At 29.8% G+C, this 20,854-nt stretch overlaps 4 protein-coding genes across 4 annotated transcripts; 1 reads left to right on the forward strand and 3 right to left on the reverse strand.

The window, feature by feature from the left end:
• The first annotated feature begins 2,962 nt into the window (after nucleotides 1–2,962).
• Nucleotides 2,963–6,391, forward strand: LOC119608675 (peritrophin-44-like). Its single transcript, XM_037963180.1, is given in 3 exon segments — nucleotides 2,963–3,168; nucleotides 5,192–5,364; nucleotides 5,366–6,391. Coding segments are annotated over 3 exon segments (1,113 nt in total). The 5' UTR covers nucleotides 2,963–3,164; the 3' UTR covers nucleotides 6,302–6,391.
• Nucleotides 6,392–7,484: 1,093 nt separating this feature from the next.
• On the reverse strand, nucleotides 7,485–8,790 carry LOC119608680 (peritrophin-44-like). The gene is made up of 2 exons (XM_037963188.1): nucleotides 8,642–8,790; nucleotides 7,485–8,580 (listed from the first exon to the last, which is right to left on the reverse strand). The coding sequence occupies exons 1-2, from the start codon at nucleotides 8,646–8,648 to the stop codon at nucleotides 7,556–7,558; spliced, it is 1,032 nt and encodes a 343-aa protein (XP_037819116.1). The 5' UTR covers nucleotides 8,649–8,790; the 3' UTR covers nucleotides 7,485–7,555.
• A 2,715-nt stretch (nucleotides 8,791–11,505) lies between these two features.
• LOC119608679 (peritrophin-44-like) lies at nucleotides 11,506–14,491 on the reverse strand. Its single transcript, XM_037963186.1, is given in 4 exon segments — nucleotides 11,506–11,717; nucleotides 11,720–11,950; nucleotides 11,953–12,654; nucleotides 14,211–14,491. Coding segments are annotated over 4 exon segments (1,062 nt in total). The 5' UTR covers nucleotides 14,218–14,491; the 3' UTR covers nucleotides 11,506–11,595.
• Nucleotides 14,492–19,541: 5,050 nt separating this feature from the next.
• On the reverse strand, nucleotides 19,542–20,539 carry LOC119608674. Its single transcript, XM_037963179.1, has 3 exons — nucleotides 20,386–20,539; nucleotides 19,954–20,322; nucleotides 19,542–19,865 (listed from the first exon to the last, which is right to left on the reverse strand). The coding sequence occupies exons 1-3, from the start codon at nucleotides 20,455–20,457 to the stop codon at nucleotides 19,542–19,544; spliced, it is 765 nt and encodes a 254-aa protein (XP_037819107.1). The 5' UTR covers nucleotides 20,458–20,539.
• Nucleotides 20,540–20,854: the final 315 nt, after the last annotated feature.

The raw sequence follows: 20,854 nt of genomic DNA on the forward strand, positions 1-20,854 counted from the left end.
TCTAGTTCTGTTCTAGTTCTGTTCTAGTTCTGTTCTAGTTCTATTCTAGTTCTGTTCTAGTTCTGTTCTAGTTCTGTTCTAGTTCTGTTCTAGTTCTGTTCTAGTTCTGTTCTAGTTCTGTTCTAGTTCTGTTCTAGTTCTGTTCTAGTTCTGTTCTAGTTCTGTTCTAGTTCTGTTCTAGTTCTGTTCTAGTTCTTTCTGTTCTAGTTCTGTTCTAGTTCTGTTCTAGTTCTGTTCTAGTCTGTTCTAGTTCTGTTCTAGTTCTGTTCTAGTTCTGTTCTAGTTCTGTTCTAGTTCTGTTCTAGTTCTGTTCTAGTTCTGTTCTAGTTCTGTTCTAGTTCTGTTCTAGTTCTGTTCTAGTTCTGTTCTAGTTCTGTTCTAGTTCTGTTCTAGTTCTGTTCTAGTTCTGTTCTAGTTCTGTTCTAGTTCTGTTCTAGTTCTGTTCTAGTTCTGTTCTAGTTCTGTTCTAGTTCTTTCTAGTTCTGTTCTAGTTCTGTTCTAGTTCTGTTCTAGTTCTGTTCTAGTTCTGTTCTAGTTCTGTTCTAGTTCTGTTCTAGTTCTGTTCTAGTTCTGTTCTAGTTTCTGTTCTAGTTCTGTTCTAGTCTGTTCTAGTTCGTTCTAGTTCTGTTCTAGTTCTGTTCTAGTTCTGTCTGTTCTAGTTCTGTTTAGTTCTGTTCTAGTTCTGTTCTAGTTCTGTTCTAGTTCTGTTCTAGTTCTGTTCTAGTTCTGTTCTAGTCTGTTCTAGTTCTGTTCTAGTTCTGTTCTAGTTCTGTTCTAGTTCTGTTCTAGTTCTGTTCTAGTTCTGTTCTAGTTCTGTTTAGTTCTGTCTAGTTCTGTTCTAGTTCTGTTCTAGTTCTGTTCTAGTTCTGTTCTAGTTCTGTTCTAGTTTTGTTCTAGTTATGTTCTAGTTCTGTTCTAGTTCTGTTCTAGTTCTTTCTTAGTCTTTCTGTTCTGTTCTAGTCTGTTCTGTTCTAGTTCTTTTCTAGTTCTGTTCTAGTCTGTTCTGTTCTAGTTCTGTCCCAGTTCTGTTCCAGTTCTGTTCTAGTTCTAATTCTGTTCATATCTATTTAATTACTAAATTCATTGTGTTAGTAACCTCGGTGACAGAAGAAACTGTTGAATTTAATTAATTTATGTCATTGTTTGGAAGAAACTTTATTACTCAAAGAGATAAATAATTAACATCTGGTTTCATATTAGCATTTAGATAAAACCCTCGATCTTTTTTTTATTTATCACATTTATATCTCTTCTCTTGTTATTTTATAATCTGTTATGGGTTGAGGTTTAGATATTCGCAATAAAAATTCACCCACATTAATAAAATCTATGAACTTTCGTCTTATCGCCAAGAGAAAAAACAGATCATAAAGTTCTAAGTACTTTGACGATTTCTACAATAAAGAATCATTAAAAATAAATTATTAAATCAGGAAAATACTTCGATAGGGGTTCAGTAATTATTAAAATAGATGATTATTATAAAATCAAATTGTATGGAAATACTACGTAAGAAAAGTTTTTAAGGAGGCTAATAAATAACACAGATAGGGGAGCTGAGGTAGAGGCGTCAGTCAATTATAGTCAAGTTAGCAGGTATTATCAGTGTCAAATAAAGTGTTAAATTTCTAACTTTTTAAACTGATAAAGGTGTTTTTAAACATTCTCTAAAGAATTTTAAATGGACAAAATATATTTGCAAATTGTTTAACTAAATATTATCTTGAATAAAATGTGAGTTTGTAACGACTTGGGAAATACATACATACATACAATTATTACTGACAAAGAGCTTTAAGTTAGTTCAGCTAATTTTAGGTCTTTTCTAAATCAGCTCTGTTTTAGGTGCAGTTCTCTTACAGCTCAATTGCATCCAGTTCTAGTTCTAGTTCAGTTCTAGTTCAGTTCTAGTTCAGTTCTAGTTCAGTTCTAGTTCAGTTCTAGTTCAGTTCTAGTTCAGTTCTAGTTCAGTTCTAGTTCAGTTCTAGTTCAGTTCTAGTACAGTTCTAGTTCTAGTTCAGTTCTAGTCTAGTTCTAGTTCAGTTCTAGTTCAGTTCTAGTTCAGTTCTAGTTCTAGTTCAGTCTAGTTCAGTTCTAGTTTCAGTTCTAGTTCAGTTCTAGTTCAGTTATAGTCAGTTCTAGTTCAGTTCTAGTTCAGTTCTAGTTCAGTTCTAGTTCAGTTTCTAGTTTCAGTTCTAGTCAGTTCTAGTTCTAGTTCAGTTCTAGTTCAGTTCTAGCTCAGTTCTAGTCGTTCTAGTTCAGTTCTAGTTCAGTTCTAGTTCAGTTCTAGTTCAGTTCTAGTTCAGTTTCTAGTTCAGTTCTAGTTCAGTTCTAGTTCAGATTCTAGTTCCAGTTCTAGTTCTAGTTCTAGTTCAGTTCTAGTTCAGTTCTAGTTCAGTTCTAGTTCAGTTCTAGTTCAGTTCTAGTTCAGTTCTAGTTCAGTTCTAGTTCAGGTCTAGTTCCGTTCAGTTCTAGTTCCGTTCAGTTCTAGTTCTTCAGTTCTAGTTCAGTTCTAGTTCCGTTCAGTTCTAGTTCCGTTCAGTTCTAGTTCCGTTCAGTTCTAGTTCAGTTCTAGTTCAGTTCTAGTTCAGTTCTGTTCAGTTCTAGTTCAGTTCTGGATTTTCGGTTCGGGGTTTAATCTGCATATGTATGTAAAGAAAAATTTTGATTTCGTATTTCTCTGCTTTCACAAACACTCCATCCAGTTGTCAACTACCAACAGTAGTTCAACATGTATTAAAAACATAATTAATCGTTTTGTTATTTTAAGTTTAATTGCAGCATTGCCTAAAATATAATTTATAATAATTATTGTATTATACTTTTGTTCTTGTAGTTCTTTTTTATCAAGAAGTGAGATTTTATTGTACTATTTTAAATGGGGGACGGAAAAGTTTTGTGTTTAAATTTTATACAAATTATAATTTCTTTATTTAAGGCCGGTCTGAAAGCTATAAGACATTAGTCGTTTAGTTAAGCAATACAAGTGCTCATGTAAAAGTAACCAAAGAATTTAAATTTAAGACATTAAAATAAAATTCAAAGAAAATATAGAACAAGTCAAAATAAAATAGTTAAAAAGCTACCAAAAGGACTTACACATCGAAATATCAAAAAAAAAAAAAACATTAATAAAATTACAAAAAATTATAAACTTAGAAAAAATGTGTAAGTGTTGAATAAAAATCGGGAGTTACATTTCAACATCAAACGTTATTTCATTCAAGTGATAATTTAAAAAATAATCGTTAAAAAATCTTATCGTTCTAACAAGCTTCAAATGTCATTGAATACTATCACAGAAGTTTCACAAGTTTTGTTTTAATTGCCAAAATAATTGAAATTTTGACAGTCTTCTAATGATAATGCAATTTTTTGGCATTTTTTGGCGACAGCAGACAATCAATTGGATTAATCTATTTCAGTACTCGTTTTAGATCAGTTCTTGATCTGTTCTATATATGTTCTAGTTCGGTTCTAGTTCTGTTCTAGTTCTGTTTCCAGTTCTGTTCTAGTTCTGTTCTAGTTCTGTTCTAGTTCTGTTCTAGTTCTGTTCTAGTTCTGTTCTAATTCTGTTCTAGTTCTGTTCTAGTTCTGTTCTAGTTCTGTTTCAGTTCTGTTCTAGTTCTGTTTCAGTTCTGTTTTAGTTCTGTTTAGTTCTGTTTCTAGTTCTGTTCTAGTTCTGTTCTAGTTCTGTTCTAGTTCTGTTCTAGTTCTGTTCTAGTTCTGCTCTAGTTTCTGTTCTAGTTCTGTTCTAGTTCTGTTCTAGTTCTGTTCTAGTTCTGTTCTAGTTCTGTTCTGTTCTAGTTCTGTTCTAGTTCTGTTCTAGTTCTGTTCTAGTTCTGTTCTAGTTCTGTTCTAGTTCTGTTCTAGTTCTGTTCTAGTTCTGTTCTAGTTCTGTTCTAGTTCTGTTCTAGTTCTGTTCTAGTTCTGTTCTAGTTCTGTTCTAGTTCTGTTCTAGTTCTGTTCTGTTCTGTTCTGTTCTGTTCTAGTTCTGTTCTAGTTCTGTTCTAGTTCTGTTCTAGTTCTGTTCTAGTTCTGTTCTGTTCTAGTTCTGTTCTACTTCTGTTCTAGTTCTGTTCAAGTTCTGTTCTATTCTGTTCTAGTTCTGTTCTAGTTCTGTTCTAGTTCTGTTCTAGATCTGTTCTAGTTCTGTTCTAGATCTTGTTCTAGTCTGTTCTAGTCTGTTCTAATTCCTGTTCTAGCTCTGTTCTAGTTCTGTTTCTAGTTCTGTTCTAGTTCTGTTCTAGTTCTACTTCTGTTCTAGTTCTGTTCTAGTTCTGTTCTAGTTCTTCTAGTTCTGTTCTAGTTCTGTTCTAGTCTGTTCTAGTTCTGTTCTAGTTCTGTTCTAGTTCTGTTCTAGTTCTGTTCTAGTTCTGTCTAGTTCTGTTCTAGTTCTGTTCTAGTTCTGTTCTAGTCTGTTCTAGTTCTGTTCTAGTTTCTGTTCTAGTTCTGTTCTAGTTCTGTTCTAGTTCTGTTCTAGTTCTGTTCTAGTTCTGTTTAGTTCTGTTCTAGTTCTGTTCTAGTTCGTTCTAGTTCTGTTCTAGTTCTGTTCTAGTTCTGTTCTAGTTCTGTTCTAGTTCTGTTCTAGTTCTGTGTTCTAGTTCTGTTCTAGTTCTGTTCTAGTTTCTGTTCTAGGTTTAGTTCTAGTTCTGTTCTGAGGTTCTGTTTCTAGTTCTGTTCTAGTTTCGGTTTCTGTTCGGTTTCTAGTTCTGTTCTACGTTCTGATTCTAGTTCTGTTCTGAGTGGTTCTGTTCTAGTTCTGTTCCTAGTTCTGTTCTAGTTCTGTTCTTAGTTCTGTCTCTAGTTTCTGTTCTAGTTCTGTTCTAGTTCGGTTCTAGTTCTGTTCTAGTTCTGTTCTAGTTACTGTTCTATTTCAGTACTTGGGTTAAATTAGAACTTGCTTCATTCAAGAAAGAATCAATTAAATTCGCTGGAATTAACTATGAAATTATTTAGTGGAGTCGCCTTGTCATTGATAGGCTTTATATAATAAACGCCTCAATTTACTTCAATCCGCTTGTCATTGAATCTTATTTTGTCCGCTTGTCATTGAAAATTATTTATGGAGTCGCCCTTGTCCTTGATAGTCTTTATAACGCCTCATTTACTTCATCCGCTTGTCATTGAATCTTATTGATTCTCTAAATATTTCAAGAAATTAATCAAGAACCTCTTTTTTTCCTCACAGTTAAATCTGTCTCAACAATCTGTCAAATTTCTTTCACCTTACTATTCCTTGTGGTCGCAACAGCTTACGCTGCTGCTGTAGAATTTAATCCCGACCTATTATGTACCTATATAGCCAACAATACCAAAATTAAAGATCCCTCGGCGTGTAACAAATACATAACATGTGTAAACCAAAAAACCCTTTCCGGGTATCTGTGAGGGTGATCTCTTCTACGATCGCAATACAGGTAGTTGCGTACCACCCAATACTGTTAAGTGTTATTCCACTAATCCCTGTGCGGCTACACCCGGGATTGATGGTTTTGTTTCCGATCCTTATTCCTGCAGCGGTTATTACTATTGCAAAAATGGCAAGGGCTCACATGGTGCCTGTTCCAGTGGCATGAATTTCAATCCCGACACCAAGAATTGTATTCGAAATTATACCTGCGAAGTAAAAATATTACCCGAAGACTATTGTAATATAGTACCAGATGGTGTATTCATTAAAGTACCAAATTCCTGCAATGCCTATCAAATGTGTTGGCATGGGAAGTTAATAAATGGCACCTGTCCGGAAACATTTTATTTTAATGCCTTTAAAGGTGATTGCGATTATCCCACAAATGTGGATTGTATGGAAACTACAACATTGGCGCCAAAAATACCCGAAAATCTAAAATGTACCAAGGCGGGAGTTTTCATATCAGATGGTGTTAGCTGTAATGGTTATTATTACTGTAAGGGCCACACCGACGGCAATATAGAACTTATACATGGTGAATGTCCTTTCGAAAGATTTTTCGATCCCAGTAATGATGGCGAGTGTGTGTTGCGCACAAATATTTCTTGTCCTTACAATCGTTGCGTTTCTTTGGGCTATCACAATATACAATTGGCCAATATTAATGATGATGGTTGCAGGGGTTTTTGGTTGTGTCAAGAGGGAGAGATTATCGGTCGAACAGAGTGTCCTAGTGGCATGTATTTCGATGAACTGCAGCAATTGTGTACACATGAGGTGGTAAACTATCCAGCATGTACGAAAACAGCCACAACTCTTAGACCTTTGGCGGGGGCCACGGAAATCTTAAGTACTACAGAGTCTAGTGTATTTAACAATGCATGAGGAAGAGGAGCTGTTGCAGAGGAGGGCTTTTGCGACGATATAAGAATATTTATTTTTTACTTTTTTATAATAAAATTAAAACAAATCCAACTGTTTAATATTTTTTATCTTAAATTAATAATCTAGATCTATTTCTAAGGCTTTGTTTTGTTCTAGTTCTGTTCTGTTCTGTTCTAGTTGTGTTCTAGTTGTGTTCTAGTTGTGTTCTAGTTCTGTTCTAGTTCTGTTCTAGTTCTGTTCTAGTTCTGTTCTAGTTCTGTTCTAGTTCTGTTCTAGTTCTGTTCTAGTTCTGTTCTAGTTCTGTTCTAGTTCTGTTCTAGTTCTGTTCTAGTTCTGTTCTAGTTCTGTTCTAGTACTGTTCTAGTTTTTTTAGTTCTGTTCTAGTTCTGTTGAAGTTCTGTTGTAGTTCTGTTCTAGTTCTGTTCTAGTTCTGTTCTAGTTCTGTTCTAGTTCTGCTCTAGTTCTGTTCTAGTTCTGTTCTAGTTCTGTTCTAGTTCTGTTGTAGTTCTGTTGTAGTTCTGTTCTAGTTCTGTTCTGTTCTAGTTCTGTTCTAGTTCTGTTCTGTTCTGTTCCAGTTCGTTCTAGTTCTGTTCAAGTTCTGTTCTAGTTCTGTTCTAGTTCTGTTCTAGTTCTGTTCTAGTTCTGTTCTAGTTCTGTTCTAGTTCTGTTCTGTTCTAGTTCTGTTCTAGTTCTGTTCTAGTTCTGTTCTAGTTCTGTCTAGTTCCGTTCTAGTTCTGTTCTAGTTCTGTTCTAGTTCTGTTCTAGTTCTGTTCTAGTTCTGTTCTAGTTCTGTTCTAGTTCTGTTCTAGTTCTGTTCTAGTTCTGTTCTAGTTCTGTTCTAGTTCTGTTCTAGTTCTGTTCTAGTTCTGTTCTAGTTCTGTTCTAGTTCTGTTCTAGTTCTGTTCTAGTTCTGTTCTAGTTCTGTTCTAGTTCTGTTCTAGTTCTGTTCTAGTTCTGTTCTAGTTCTGTTCTAGTTCTGTTCTAGTTCTGTTCTAGTTCTGTTCTAGTTCTGTTCTAGTTCTGTTCTAGTTCTGTTCTAGTTCTGTTCTAGTTCTGTTCTAGTTCTGTTCTAGTTCTGTTCTAGTTCTGTTCTAGTTCTGTTCTAGTTCTGTTCTAGTTCTTTTCTAGTTCTGTGTTATTGCTTAGTAAATAGTTTTATGTTATTTTCAAAGAAACCGCGCAGTGAAATATCTGATTTTTATTTTCAATACAATATTTTTATTAGACATATCATCTTATTATTATTACATTGTCTTAAGCCATACAAGCCGCATAATTTACCACCTGAGGTGTGCAACCTTGAGTGCGTTCATCGAAGTAATAGCTATTGGGACAAGTACCATTGGTAAATGGTTCACCATTTTGACATAAAATATATTTTCTACAATCACCGGCCATATTCACGTACTTATTGCCCATACCCTCACAACGATTCAATGTACATTTCACATTCAAACGATCGCGGCAGGAATTTGTCTGCTGATCGAAGAAGGTACCAGCAGGACAATTGAAATGTTCTGGTTTACGATCGTGTGTATCGTTGGACATTTTCTTGCAGAAATAATAACCACTGCAGGAAATGCCATCGGAGATTGGACCCACGGTATTGACACAAACTTTAAGTTCTGGTTCGGGCTTCTTGGCCGAGGGTAAACAGACCACATTATCAATAGAGACGCAAGCACCCTGGATATAATCCCAAGCATGACTACTATTACAGGAGTAGGTTTGCAGCTCACCATTTTTACACAGGCTGTATTTAGTGCAATCCTGTTTATCGGCAAAGAACAAACCATCGGGCAAGGACTTGCACAAGGCATCACCTTCGACTGGGGGTTTCGATACGGGACACTTATATTGATTCTGGTAAACACAGGACTTGGTAATGGGATTGAATACTAAATTGCTAGGGCAATAGGATTTATTTTCTTCACCCTCACTGCAGTAAATATAAGCATTGCATTCATCCTTAACGGCCACAAAGGAACCATCAGCTTCACCAGCGCACACATTTTTCGATCTCGATTCAAAGGGACACACAACCTTATCTTTGTATTCACATTTACCAGTATTCTTGTTAAAGTACAAACCAAATACACAGGAACCATCTTCCATATCGCTGGCACCGGGACTGCTGGGACATCTTAGCCAATCCGAGCAGCTATTAGGCTGCAAAATTAAGGCATTGGGAGCCAAAGAACATAACTCATCGACATTGATGTGTTGTTGGCCGGAAATAAAACCAAACAAGGAGATGGTTAAAATGAAAACAAATTTCGCTGAAATTATTGAAAAATTTAGATAAAAAACTCTTTACGATTTTTTTTTTTCAAATATTACCTATCATTTTGATTGATGTTTGTGTAAATGTTCCTTTTTTGGCGAATATCTACTGACGGGGTTTCTGGCTCTTAAGTGTGTTATTTTCTAGGTAATTTCCACTACTGATGCTTCTGTTTGTAGATTTTCTATCTTTAAATAAGCAAAAAATTCTTGCTGTTCCATTCAATTTATTATTTTTCAATTATTTTGATTTATTTTTGAAATTTTTTGGTTTTTTATCTCTAGATATATTATAAAGATAATGTTTAAAGTTGATGTTTTCTGTAAAAGATAAATACCGTAAAATTTCATTGGAAACTTTTTTTCTTCTCCATTGATTGCGGTGTTGCGATATGACCTCGTACAAGGTTTTAGTTACTGATATTGAACTTTTTGTTATAAAAATCATTAAATTTAATAAAAAGAAGGAATTTTAAGAAAATTTTGCTAAAAATCTTTTATGTCAAAAACTAGAGCTAAGAGTTAAGAACATATTTTGGAAGTAAAATGTAAACATTTCTTTAAATAAATAAAAAAAATTATTTATTAATTTTGTTAAAAGGTAGTAGAAATACTACTTTTTTAAAACATGACAAAATTGCTAAAATTTCCCATCGATTTATTTAAAATTAAAATATAATAAATTTTTAACGAAAAATTCCATTATTTTCTTATACCGCGAAAAAAGGTAGTCAAAATACTACCTTTTTAAAATGTGACAAAATTGCTTCTCTTTACAAAAATTGCTTATAAAACTCATTTAAAATTAAAAAGTGAATTTTCAATGAAAAATTTCTTTACTTTGTTATAGTGTTAAAAGGTAGTAGATATACATACTACTTTTTTAAAATGTAACAATATTGCTTCTTTTTACTTAAATTTCGTATAAAACTTATTTAAAACTAGTATTTTTTATGAACAATTTCATTCTTATGTTATATAAAGAAAATGTAGTAGAAATACTACTATTTTCAAATTTGGAAATATGGCTTATTTTTACTAGAATTTCTTATAAAACTTATTTAAAATTATTTTGTTATATTAAGAAAAGGTAGTAGAAATACTACTTTTTTCAAATTTGGAAATATGGCTTATTTTAACTAGAATATCTTATAAAACTTATTGAAAATTAAAATAGAGTGAGTTTTTTATGAAATATTTCATTATTTAGTTATATTAAGAAATGGTAGTAGAAATACTACTTTTTTAAAATGTGACAAAAATGCTTCTATTTACTAAAATTTTTTATAAAACTTATTTCAAATTATTATGTAGTAAATTTTTTATGAAAAATTTCATTATTTTGTTATATTAAGAAAAGGTAGTAAAAATACTACTTTTTTTGAAATGCAACAAAATTTCTTCTTTTTACTAAAATTTCTCATAAAACTTATTTCAAATTAATATGGAGTGAATTTTTTTTGTGAAAAATTTCATTATTTTTTTATATTATGAAAAGGTAGTAAAAATACTCCTTTTTTTTGAAATGCAATAAAATTGCTTCCTTTTACTTAAATTTCTTATAAAACTTATTTAAAATTAATATTTGTTTATGAACAATTTCATTCTTATGTTATATTAAGAAAAGGTAGTGGAAATACTACTTTTTTTGAAATGCAATAAAATTGCTTCCTTTTACTTAAATTTCATATAAAACTTATTTGAAATTAAAATGGAGTTTTTTATGAATAATTTCATTATTTTGTTATATTAAGAAAAGGTAGTAAAAATACTACTTTTTTAAAATGTAACAAAAGTGTTTCTTTCTACTAAAATGTCTCATAAAACTTATTTCAAATTAATATGGAGTGAGTGTTTTATGAAAAAATTTCTTTATTTTGTTATTATTAAGAAAAGGTAGTAAAAAATACTACTTTTTTTAAAATGTAACAATATTGCTGCTTTTTACTAAAATGTCTCATAAAACTTAGTTCAAATTAATATGGAGTAAATGTTTTTATGAATAATTTCAATATTTTGTTATATTAAGAAAAGGTAGTCGAAATACTTCTTTTTTTCAAATTTAGAAATATGGCTTATTTTTACTAGAATTTCTTATAAAACTTATTTAAAATTAAATTATAGTGAATTTTTTATGAAAAATTTATTTACTTTGTTATATTAAGAAAATGTAGTAGAAATACTACTTTTTTTGAAATCCAACAAATTTTCTTCTTTTTACTAGAATTTCTCATAAAATTTATTTCAAATTAATATGGAGTGAATTTTTTATGAAAAATTTCAATATTTTGTTATATTAAGAAAAGGTAGTAAAAATACTACTTTTTTTCAAATTTGGAAATATGGGTTATTTTACTAAATTTTCTTATAAAATTTATTTAAAATTAAAAAGTGATTTTTAATGAAAAATTTCTTTACTTTGTTATATTAAGAAAAGGTAGTAAAAATACTACTTTTTTTTAAATTTGGAAATATGGCTTATTTTTTCTAGAATTTCTTATAAAACTTATTTCAAATTAAAATAGATGAGTTTTGAATGAAAAATTTTATTATTTTGTTATATTAAGAAAAGGTAGTAGAAATACTACTTTTTTCAAATTTAGAAATATGGCTTATTTTTACTAAAATTTCTTATAAAACTTATTTCAAATTAATATGTAGTGAATTTTTTATGAAAAATTCCATTACATATTTTGTTATATTGTAAAAAGGTAGTAGATGTACTACTTTTTTTAACTGAAAGTTAAATTTATTATTGTTACTCTATTTCGTGTTATTACAAGAATTTAATGTAATTTTAATGAAATTCTGTTTAAGATACATAAATATGTATGCAATTATTGACATTTAGTAGTAGAAAAAACTACTACCTTTTTTGATGTAAACTATAATTAAGTAAAAAATTCAAATTAAAATAGCAGTGTGAAGTTATTGATAGATTTTTATTATTTTTTTCATATATATTTGTTTTATAAATTAAATATTTAGATGTTGGATTAATTGCGCAGGACTCATACACAAAGTTTATAAGTGTTGGATTTGGGTGATGTGGTCACACATTCTCCAGTAAATTCGTTAAAGAATTTTCCATCAGAGCATTTTTCGCCAACATAATTTTTATAATCATAAGTCTTGCTTGTGAGGTTTCATTTTTACAAATCAAGTAATTTTTACAATCTGTATCAATAGCGCCAACAAATGTCCTATTCAAATTACCACAACGGTCATGGATACAGGGGAATGTATAGGGGGTAACACATTCTCCATTATTAAAATGTAAACCCTTTGGACATTTGCCCCAAGTGCCGGGTCCATCTCTAGATGTACATTTGTAATAACCCATACAAGTTTTCTCATCAGAAACAATACTGGCTTATCAACAGTTGCTTTACCTATTACATTAGGATTAAAACACTTTGAAGGGTTAGGTTCTAAATCCTCTAGAACACCCGGGCCAATGTCAACTGGACTAGGAGCTATGCAAGGATTGGTTGTTTGACACCCACCAAGTTGTTTATTAAAGTAACTATTTGTACATTTACCATCAGTACCTAAGCCATCGAGGCAACCAATGTATTCTCCACAGTTGTCAGGTTTACCAACAAATACCCCATTGGGTACCAAACGGCAAATCGAATCAGCAGTACACTTAGGCTTTTCTGAAGCATATACACATTTTATCTTTTCACTATCAAAGAGCTGGGAACCGGGACAAGTTGTACAAGAGGCATTTTTATTACTACAATAGCAATAACCATTGCAATTGGTTGGATCAGCTACAAAGGTGTTATCAGGCGCATACAAGCAAGCATCCTTACTATCAGTAACGCATTTGACATTAGCGGGACTATCGCAAATACCCAGTCTAGGATTATACAGATAGCCAGCGGGACATTTACCAGTACCCACTAACTGGTTATTTTTACAATAACCATAGCTTTCACAAGAATTTGGATCGGCAATAAAACCATCGGGTCTATATTCACAAGTCTCACTCATGCTATAGATAGCTGAAGCTTTACCGAAAACGGCAGCCATAAGCAGGAGACATCCTGTTGATATTTGTAGACCTAAAAAGAGGAATAACATAAAAAAAATATTAAAACATTTTAATTTTTTATAAACAAAAAAACATATCTCATAATTTTGTTATTTTATTAAAAGGTAGTAGAAATACTACATTTTTTTAATTGCTTATTTTTACTAAAATTTCATATAGAACTTATTTAAAATTAAAATAGTTTGATTTTTTTATCAAAAATTCCATTATTTTGTTTATGCTGCAAAAAGGTAGTAGAAATACTACCTTTTTAAAATGTGTCTAATTTAATTATTTCTACTATATTTTCTCATGAAACTTATTTAAAATAAAAATATAATGAATTTTTCATGAAAATTTCCATTATTTTGTTGTATTAAAAAAGGTAGTGAAAATACTACTTTTTTAAAATCTAACAAATTTATTTATATGTCTTAAAATTCCTCACATAAATTATTTGAAATTATAATGGAATGATTTTTTATGAAAAATACCACTATTTTGTTTTATTAAAAAGTTAGTAAAAATACTACTTTTTTAAAATTTCTAAACATTGCTTATTTTTTACTTAAATTTTATATAGAAATTATTTAAAATTGAAAAAGTTTGATTTTTTACTAAAAATTCCATTATTTTGTTATGTTGTTAAAAGGTAGTAAAAATACTACTTTTTTAAAATGTGTCTAATTTAATTATTTTTATTAAATTTATCAAAAAAACTTATTTGAAATTATAATGAAATATGTTTTTATGAAAATTTCATTACTTTGTTATGGTGATTAAAAGGTAGTAAAAATACTACTTTTTAAAAATGTGTCTAATTTAATTATTTTATTAAATTTTCTCAAAAAAACTTATTTGAAATCAGAATGGAATGATTTTTTGCGAAAAATTTCATTATGTTGTTATGTGATTAAAAGGTAGTAAAAATACTACATTCTTAAAATGTGTCTAATTTAATTATTTTTATTAAAGTGTCTCAAAAGACTTATTTTAAATTATAATGGAATGATTTTTTTATGAAAAATTTCACTATTTTGTTATGTGGTTAAAAGGTAGTAAAAATACTACTTTTTAAAATCCAACAAATTTACTTATTTTCCTTAAAATTCCTCAAAATTTATTTGAAATTATAATGATGATGAAAAATTCCATTATTATGATATATTATAAAAAGGTAGTAAAAATACTACTTTTTTAAAATGTTTAAAAATGGTTTATTTTTACTAAAAGTTTATATAGAACTTATCTTAAATTTTAATATTTTGATTTTTTATTAAAATTTAATTATTTTGTTATGTTGTTAAAAGGTAGTAGAAATACTACTTTTTTAAAATTAATATTTTTTAATATTAATATTTTTTTTCACAATTTTCGTGTTAAAATTATTATAAATTAAAATACATTTAAAATTTGATGAATATAGAAGAATTTGACAATTTTCTTAGTAGAAAAAATACTACTTTTTTAACTTAATGATTTTTTTTAAATATCCAAATTTTTGCCTAATTATTATTATTATTATTATTATTTCTTTAAATTTAGTCCTTTTTGCACTTAAATACTTTTTTTCTTTTTGACACACACCTTTCATTTCAAAACTTTACTCCGTTTAATTTTTTTTATTATGATTTTAATTCGTATTCAGCTGATGACACCGGACAAATTGTGACTGATTTCTTGTTACCACTTGAGTGGTTTAAATACTAAAAATCACGGTATTTACGAAATCAAAACCAAATTGGTTTTTTTTGATAAAATTTTCCAAAAACTAATAATAAGTTCCAAAAAAAAAAAAACGATTGTTAAACATGTATTTTTATTTTTTTACATTTTAATCAATTGACAAGATTAGCTAAACAATAATGCCATCATTGATAATTTTGAATGAATGAAAAAGTACAAATTTTATTGATTGAATTTTTATTTTTGGTCTAACTACAAAGGTATCTTACACCCAATTTGTGGAAATTATCTTAAATACACATTTTTTTGTAGTTTTTTTTTTTTTCTAATTTCCTATTTGTTTTGCAAAAAATCTAAACAATTAAAAAGATAGCAGTTTAAAATTCTTGTTATTAACTTGTTTTAAATTTTGGTACTTCTTTTTTCGTACAGTTTGTTGTAGTATTAGTTATCTTAGGCTAGTTGAATTGAAAATGTTTTTTATTAAATTTTTTATATTTTTCGTTAAACAATTTATTCCTTCTTTATCTAAGAAAATAATAGCATTCAAAACGAAAGTTTCTAAAGATTAGTTTAGTTAGTTAGTTAGTTAGTTAGTAGTAGTTAGTTAGTTAGTTAGTTAGTTAGTTAGTTTAGTTAGTTAGTTAGTTAGTTAGTTAGTTAGTTAGTTAGTAGTTAGTTAGTTAGTTAGTAGTTAGTAGTTAGTGTAGTTAGTGTTAGTTAGTTAGTTAGTTAGTTAGTTAGTTAGTTAGTTATTAGTTAGTTAGTTAGTTACGTTAGTAGTTAGTTAGTAGTTAGTTAGTTAGTTTAGTAGTTAGTTAGTTAGTTGTTGTTAGTTAGTTAGTTAGTTAGTTAGTTAGTGTTAGTAGTAGTTAGTTAGTTAGTTAGTTAGTTAGTTAGTTAGTTAGTTAGTTAGTTGTTAGTAGTTAGTTAGGTTAGTTAGTAGTTAGTTAGTTAGTTAGTAGTTAGTTAGTTAGTTAGTAGTAGTTAGTTAGTTAGTTAGTTAGTTAGTTAGTTAGTAGTTAGTTAGTTAGTTAGTTAGTTAGTAGTTAGTTAGTTATGTTAGTTAGTTAGTTAGTTAGTAGTTAGTTAGTTAGTTAGTTAGTTAGTTAGTTAGTTAGTTAGTTAGTTAGTTAGTTAGTTAGTTAGTTAGTTCGTTAGTTAGTGTTAGTTAGTTAGGTAGTTAGTTAGTTAGTTAGTAGTAGTTAGTTAGTAGTTAGTTAGTTAGTTAGTTAGTTAGTTAGTTAGTTAGTTAGTTAGTTAGTTAGTTAGGTTAGTTAGTTAGTTAGTAGTAGTTAGTAGTTAGTTTAGTTAGTTAGTTAGTAGTAGTTAGTTAGGTTAGTTAGTTAGTTAGTTAGTTAGTTAGTTAGTATTAGTTAGTTAGTAGTGTAGTTAGTTAGTAGTAGTTAGTTATTAGCTTAGTTAGTAGTTAGTAGTTAGTTATGTTAGTTAGTTAGTTAGTAGTTAGTTAGTTAGTTAGTATTAGTTAGTTAGTTAGTTAGTTAGTTAGTGTAGTAGTTAGTAGTCGGTAGTTTTAGTTAGTTAGTTAGTAGTTAGTTAGTAGTAGTTAGTTAGTTAGTTAGTTAGTAGTTAGTTTAGTTAGTAGTTAGTATTAGTTAGTTAGTTAGTTATTTAGTTAGTAGTAGTTAGTTAGTAGTTAGTAGTTAGTTAGTTAGTTAGTTAGTTAGTTAGTTAGTTAGTTAGTTAGTTAGTTAGTTAGTTAGGTTAGTTAGTTAGTTAGTTAGTTAGTTAGTTAGTTAGTTAGTTAGTTAGTTAGTTAGTTAGTTAGTTAGTAGTTAGTTAGGTTAGTTAGTAGTTAGTGTTAGTAGTTAGTTAGTAGTTAGTTAGTTAGTAGTTAGTTAGTTAGTTAGTTAGTTAGTTAGTTAGTAGTTAGTTAGTTAGTAGTTAGTTAGTTAGTTAGTTAGTTAGTTAGTTAGTTAGTTAGTTAGTTAGTTAGTTAGTTAGTAGTTAGTAGTTAGTTAGTTAGTTAGTTAGTTAGTAGTTAGTTAGTAGTTAGTAGTTAGTTAGTTAGTTAGTTAGTTAGTTAGTTAGTTAGTTAGTGTAGTTAGTTAGTTAGTTAGTAGTTAGTTAGTAGTTAGTTAGTTAGTTAGTTAGTTAGTTAGTTAGTAGTTAGTAGTTAGTTAGTTAGTTAGTTAGTAGTAGTAGTTAGGTTAGTTAGTTAGTTAGTTAGTTAGTTAGTTAGTAGTTAGTAGTTAGTTAGTAGTAGTTAGTTAGTTAGTTAGTTAGTTAGTTAGTTAGTTGTTAGTTAGTTCGTTAGTTAGTTAGTTAGTTGTTAGTTAGTTAGTTAGTTAGTTAGTTAGTTAGTTAGTTAGTAGTTAGTTAGTTAGTTAGTTAGTTAGTTAGTTAGTTAGTTAGTTAGTTAGTTAGGTTAGTTAGTTAGTTAGTTAGTTAGTTAGTTAGTTAGTTAGTTAGTTAGTTAGTTAGTTAGTTAGTTAGTTAGTTAGTTAGTTAGTAGTTAGTTAGTTAGTTAGTTAGTTAGTTAGTTAGTTAGTTAGTTAGTTAGTTATTTAGTGTTAGTTAGTTAGTTAGTTAGTAGTTAGTAGTTAGTTAGTAGTTAGTTAGTTAGTTAGTTAGTTAGTTAGTTAGTTAGTTAGTTTAGTTAGTTAGTAGTTAGTTAGTTAGTAGTTAGTTAGTTAGTTAGTTAGTTAGTTAGTTGTTAGTTAGTTAGTTAGTTAGTTAGTAGTTAGTTAGTTAGTTAGTTAGTTAGTTAGTTAGTTAGTTAGTTAGTAGTTAGTAGTTCGTTAGTTAGTTAGTTAGTTAGTTAGTTAGTAGTTAGTAGTGTAGTAGTTAGTTAGTTAGTTTAGTTAGTTAGTTAGTTAGTGTAGTTAGTTAGTTAGTTAGTTCGTTCGTTAGTTAGTTAGTTAGTTAGTTAGTTAGTTAGTTAGTTGTTAGTTAGTTAGTTAGTTAGTTGTTAGTTAGTTAGTTCTTCTTCAAATATCTTGTTTTGGCTAAAAAATCTAATTATTTCTTCACAAAATTCTTCATCGTGTTTAGACTTTATGACGTTTCTAGACTATCAGTGTTATTTTCAAAAATAAACCTTGTTGACTCACGCTTTGCATGAATATCAATTCATATGTTTGTTTTTTCGCTATTTACTTGCAAATTTTGGCCATTTTTATAAAAAAATTTTTTGATTGATATACTTTTTTAAATTAGTTGAAAATATAATAAACATTATACATATATAAGAGAGTATTTATTTTTGTCGATATATCTTTTCACAAACACATTGAACTGGTCAATCAAAAAATTTGGCAGCTGAAGATTTGAACATGTGCTTTAACAAGTCGTAAGAGATTAGAATAACAAGTGTTCTTGAGATTGTAACCGAGAATTTTTGAAAATCTACTATTGTTAATTATGTTTTAATAAGCAATAAGAAATATTTTTAAAGAGCTTGATATAGAATAGTTTATTCAAAAATTTAATATTATAATAATAGCAAATAGTCTAGTCTATAGTCTAGTCTATAGTCTAGTCTATAGTCTAGTCTATAGTCTAGTCTATAGTCTAGTTTATAGTCTAGTCTATAGTCTAATCTATAGTCTAGTCTATAGTCAAGTCTATAGACTAGTCTATAGTCTAGTCTATAGTCTAGTCTATAGTCTAGTCTATAGTCTAGTCTATAGTCTAGTCTATAGTCTAGTCTATAGTCTAGTCTATAGTCTAGTCTATAGTCTAGTCTATAGTCTAGTCTATAGTCTAGTCTATAGTCTAGTCTATGGTCTAGTCTATAGTCTAGTCTATAGTCTAGTCTATAGTCTAGTCTATAGTCTAGTCTATAGTCTATAGTCTAGTCTTAGTCTAGTCTATAGTCTAGTCTTAGTCTAGTCTATAGTTTTAGTCTATAGTATAGTCTATAGTCTAGTCTATAGTCTAGTCTATAGTCTAGTCTATAGTCTAGTCTATAGTCTCGTCTATAGTCTAGTCTATAGTCTAGTCTATAGTCTAGTCTATAGTCTAGTCTATAGTCTTAGTCCTATAGTCTAGTCTATAGTCTAGTCTATAGTCTAGTCTATAGTCTAGTCTAAGCCTAGTCTATAGTCTAGTCTATAGTCTAGTCTATAGTCTAGTCTATAGTCTATCTATAGTCTAGTCTATAGTCTAGTCTATAGTCTAGTCTATAGTCTAGTCTATAGTCTAGTCTATAGTCTAGTCTATAGTCTAGTCTATAGTCTAGTCTATAGTCTAGTCTAGTCTATAGTCTAGTCTATAGTCTCGTCTATAGTCTAGTCTATAGTCTAGTCTATAGTCTAGTCTATAGTCTAGTCTATAGTCGAGTCTATAGTCTAGTCTATAGTCCTAGTCTAGTATAGTCCTAGTCTATAGTTCTAGTCGATATTCTTAGTCTATAGCCTAGTCTATAGTCTAGTCTATAGTCTAGTCTATAGTCTAGTCTATAGTCTAGTCTATAGTCTAGTCTATAGTCTAGTCTATAGTCTAGTCTATAGTCTAGTCTATAGTCTAGTCTATAGTCTAGTCTATAGTCTAGTCTATAGTCTAGTCTATAGTCTAGTCTATAGTCTAGTCTATAGTCTAGTCTATAGTCTAGTCTATAGTCTAGTCTATAGTCTAGTCTATAGTCTAGTCTATAGTCTAGTCTATAGTCTAGTCTATAGTCTAGTCTATAGTCTAGTCTATAGTCTAGTCTATAGTCTAGTCTATAGTCTAGTCTCTAGTCTATAGTCTAGTCTATAGTCTAGTCTATAGTCTAGTCTATAGTCTAGTCTATAGTCTAGTCTATAGTCTAGTCTATAGTCTAGTCTATAGTCTAGTCTATAGTCTAGTCTATAGTCTAGTCTATAGTCTAGTCTATAGTCTAGTCTATAGTCTAGTCTATAGTCTAGTCCTATAGTCTAGTTCTATAGTCGTCTATAGCCTAGTCTATAGTCTAGGTCTATAGTCTAGTCTATAGTCTAGTCTATAGTCTATGTCTAAGTCTAGTCCTATGTCTATAATTTAGGCAAGCCTTATACAATCATTAGTATAGTGTATAGTCCTTACAAGAGCCTACTATGGTCCGTTAGTCCTCGTTCTTTCTATAATCTATAAAATTTACTTTTTTATATAAAATTCTTTGTTATTATTTATTTAAAAATGTTTAGATTATTTACTGAAACACTTAACATTTTCGGGCAAATCACAATATTCCTTTTGTGAATCCCAGAAAAGACCAACCGGACAAGAGGTCTCTAACCGGTGTACCCATTATACAAATAAAGTATTACCGCCAATCTTTGGGATGAGCAGCATAACTCTGACGTTTGGCAGGGCATACAATATGATAAGGATTGTAGAGTTGGGACGTTTTGTGGAGGGATAACGTGTTGGTGTGGCAGCTGTGGGCCTACTGGGCTTAGATGTGCGTGGTGTTTGGGTCGGGAAAGGTGTGGTGTTTGTAGTACGTGACGGCCTAGTGGGTGCTATTGTAGTGCTTAGCGGATAACAGACCATTAAAGGATTATCCGTGCTAGTGGCTAAACTATTTTCGATTTCCTGTTCTTCTTCGTGAGCCAAATGATAACATTCAGCCTTATGATTAAGAACACATTGTTGAGTAAGATAATTCCAGAGAGTACCCACACCGCATGAGTGTTCATGCATATGACCATAAGCACACAAATAATAGGAACGACATTTTTGAGGATGTTGGCAAGAAATAGGCACCATAATGACGACATAAAACATTATCAGGATCATAGTGAGTGAGAGGATCTACAGTTTCACCGGTTAAGACATCTAAAGCTATTAAAGAAGAATGCCATGGCATGACAGTTGTTACGATTTGCTGCGCAGCAGTCACTTGAGTAGGACTGGCCACTTGACAATTGGCATATTCAGGCCAATTGCACACCTTACGCAAGGCATCAAAATGAAAACCCAATTCACAGTTATGTACCGAAGGCTTTAACTCCTCATTGCAAACAATATAGCGGCCACAGTCTAAAGGATGGGGCAAGACATGACCCAAAGGTTGCTCCCAACAAAGCTGGAGAGAAAGATTATTAAGATCATTTTTTTCTTGTTAGATTATGTGGATCAGAGTACTTACTTGAGTTAAGTCCTCTTGCGCCTGACTTAACCCTTTTAGGGCTATTATTAGGGTTAATATAAAAAGTTTCATTTTATATTTATTTTCTTTTTTCAATTAATTAATTGCGTTTTTTTTTTTCTTTCTTTATCAGTTATTTCTTTAATATTCAAACAGAAATTGCCAAAATTTTTCTTAAAAAAGCTCTTATTTATAGATTTTTTTCATTAAAATATAAAACATAAGTGACATAATTGGTACAGGTTTGTTATTATTTGTTTTTAAATAAATGATAAATTTGTTTTAACATGTTAAAGGGTGTGTTACAAAAACAACAAGATTTTATTTTTTTTTAATTTAAAGAATTTAAGATAAAAAATCTTTTCAAAAAGATAATTAAGTTAACAACCAAATAAAAAAATCCTATTTTTAGGCGTTTTTTTAAAACAAATAACAAAAAATTTTATTCTTGATACAAGTTAATTAAAAT

This window comes from Lucilia sericata, unplaced genomic scaffold, assembly GCF_015586225.1.
Source record: "Lucilia sericata isolate MDLA Ls3-8-SP2 unplaced genomic scaffold, ASM1558622v1 Contig000869F_arrow, whole genome shotgun sequence".
NCBI classification, from domain to species: domain Eukaryota; kingdom Metazoa; phylum Arthropoda; class Insecta; order Diptera; family Calliphoridae; genus Lucilia; species Lucilia sericata.

Bases quoted from the DNA above. Each gene is read 5' to 3' on its own strand.
- LOC119608674 (XM_037963179.1), bottom strand. From the start codon at position 20,457: ATGAAACTTTTTATATTAACCCTAATAATAGCCCTAAAAGGGTTAAGT. The intron at 20,323-20,385 runs GTAAGTACTCTG...CTTTCTCTCCAG, and splicing joins CGCAAGAGGACTTAACTCAA to CTTTGTTGGGAGCAACCTTT. The intron at 19,866-19,953 runs GTGTGCTTATGG...CTTAATCATAAG, and splicing joins AAATGTCGTTCCTATTATTT to GCTGAATGTTATCATTTGGC.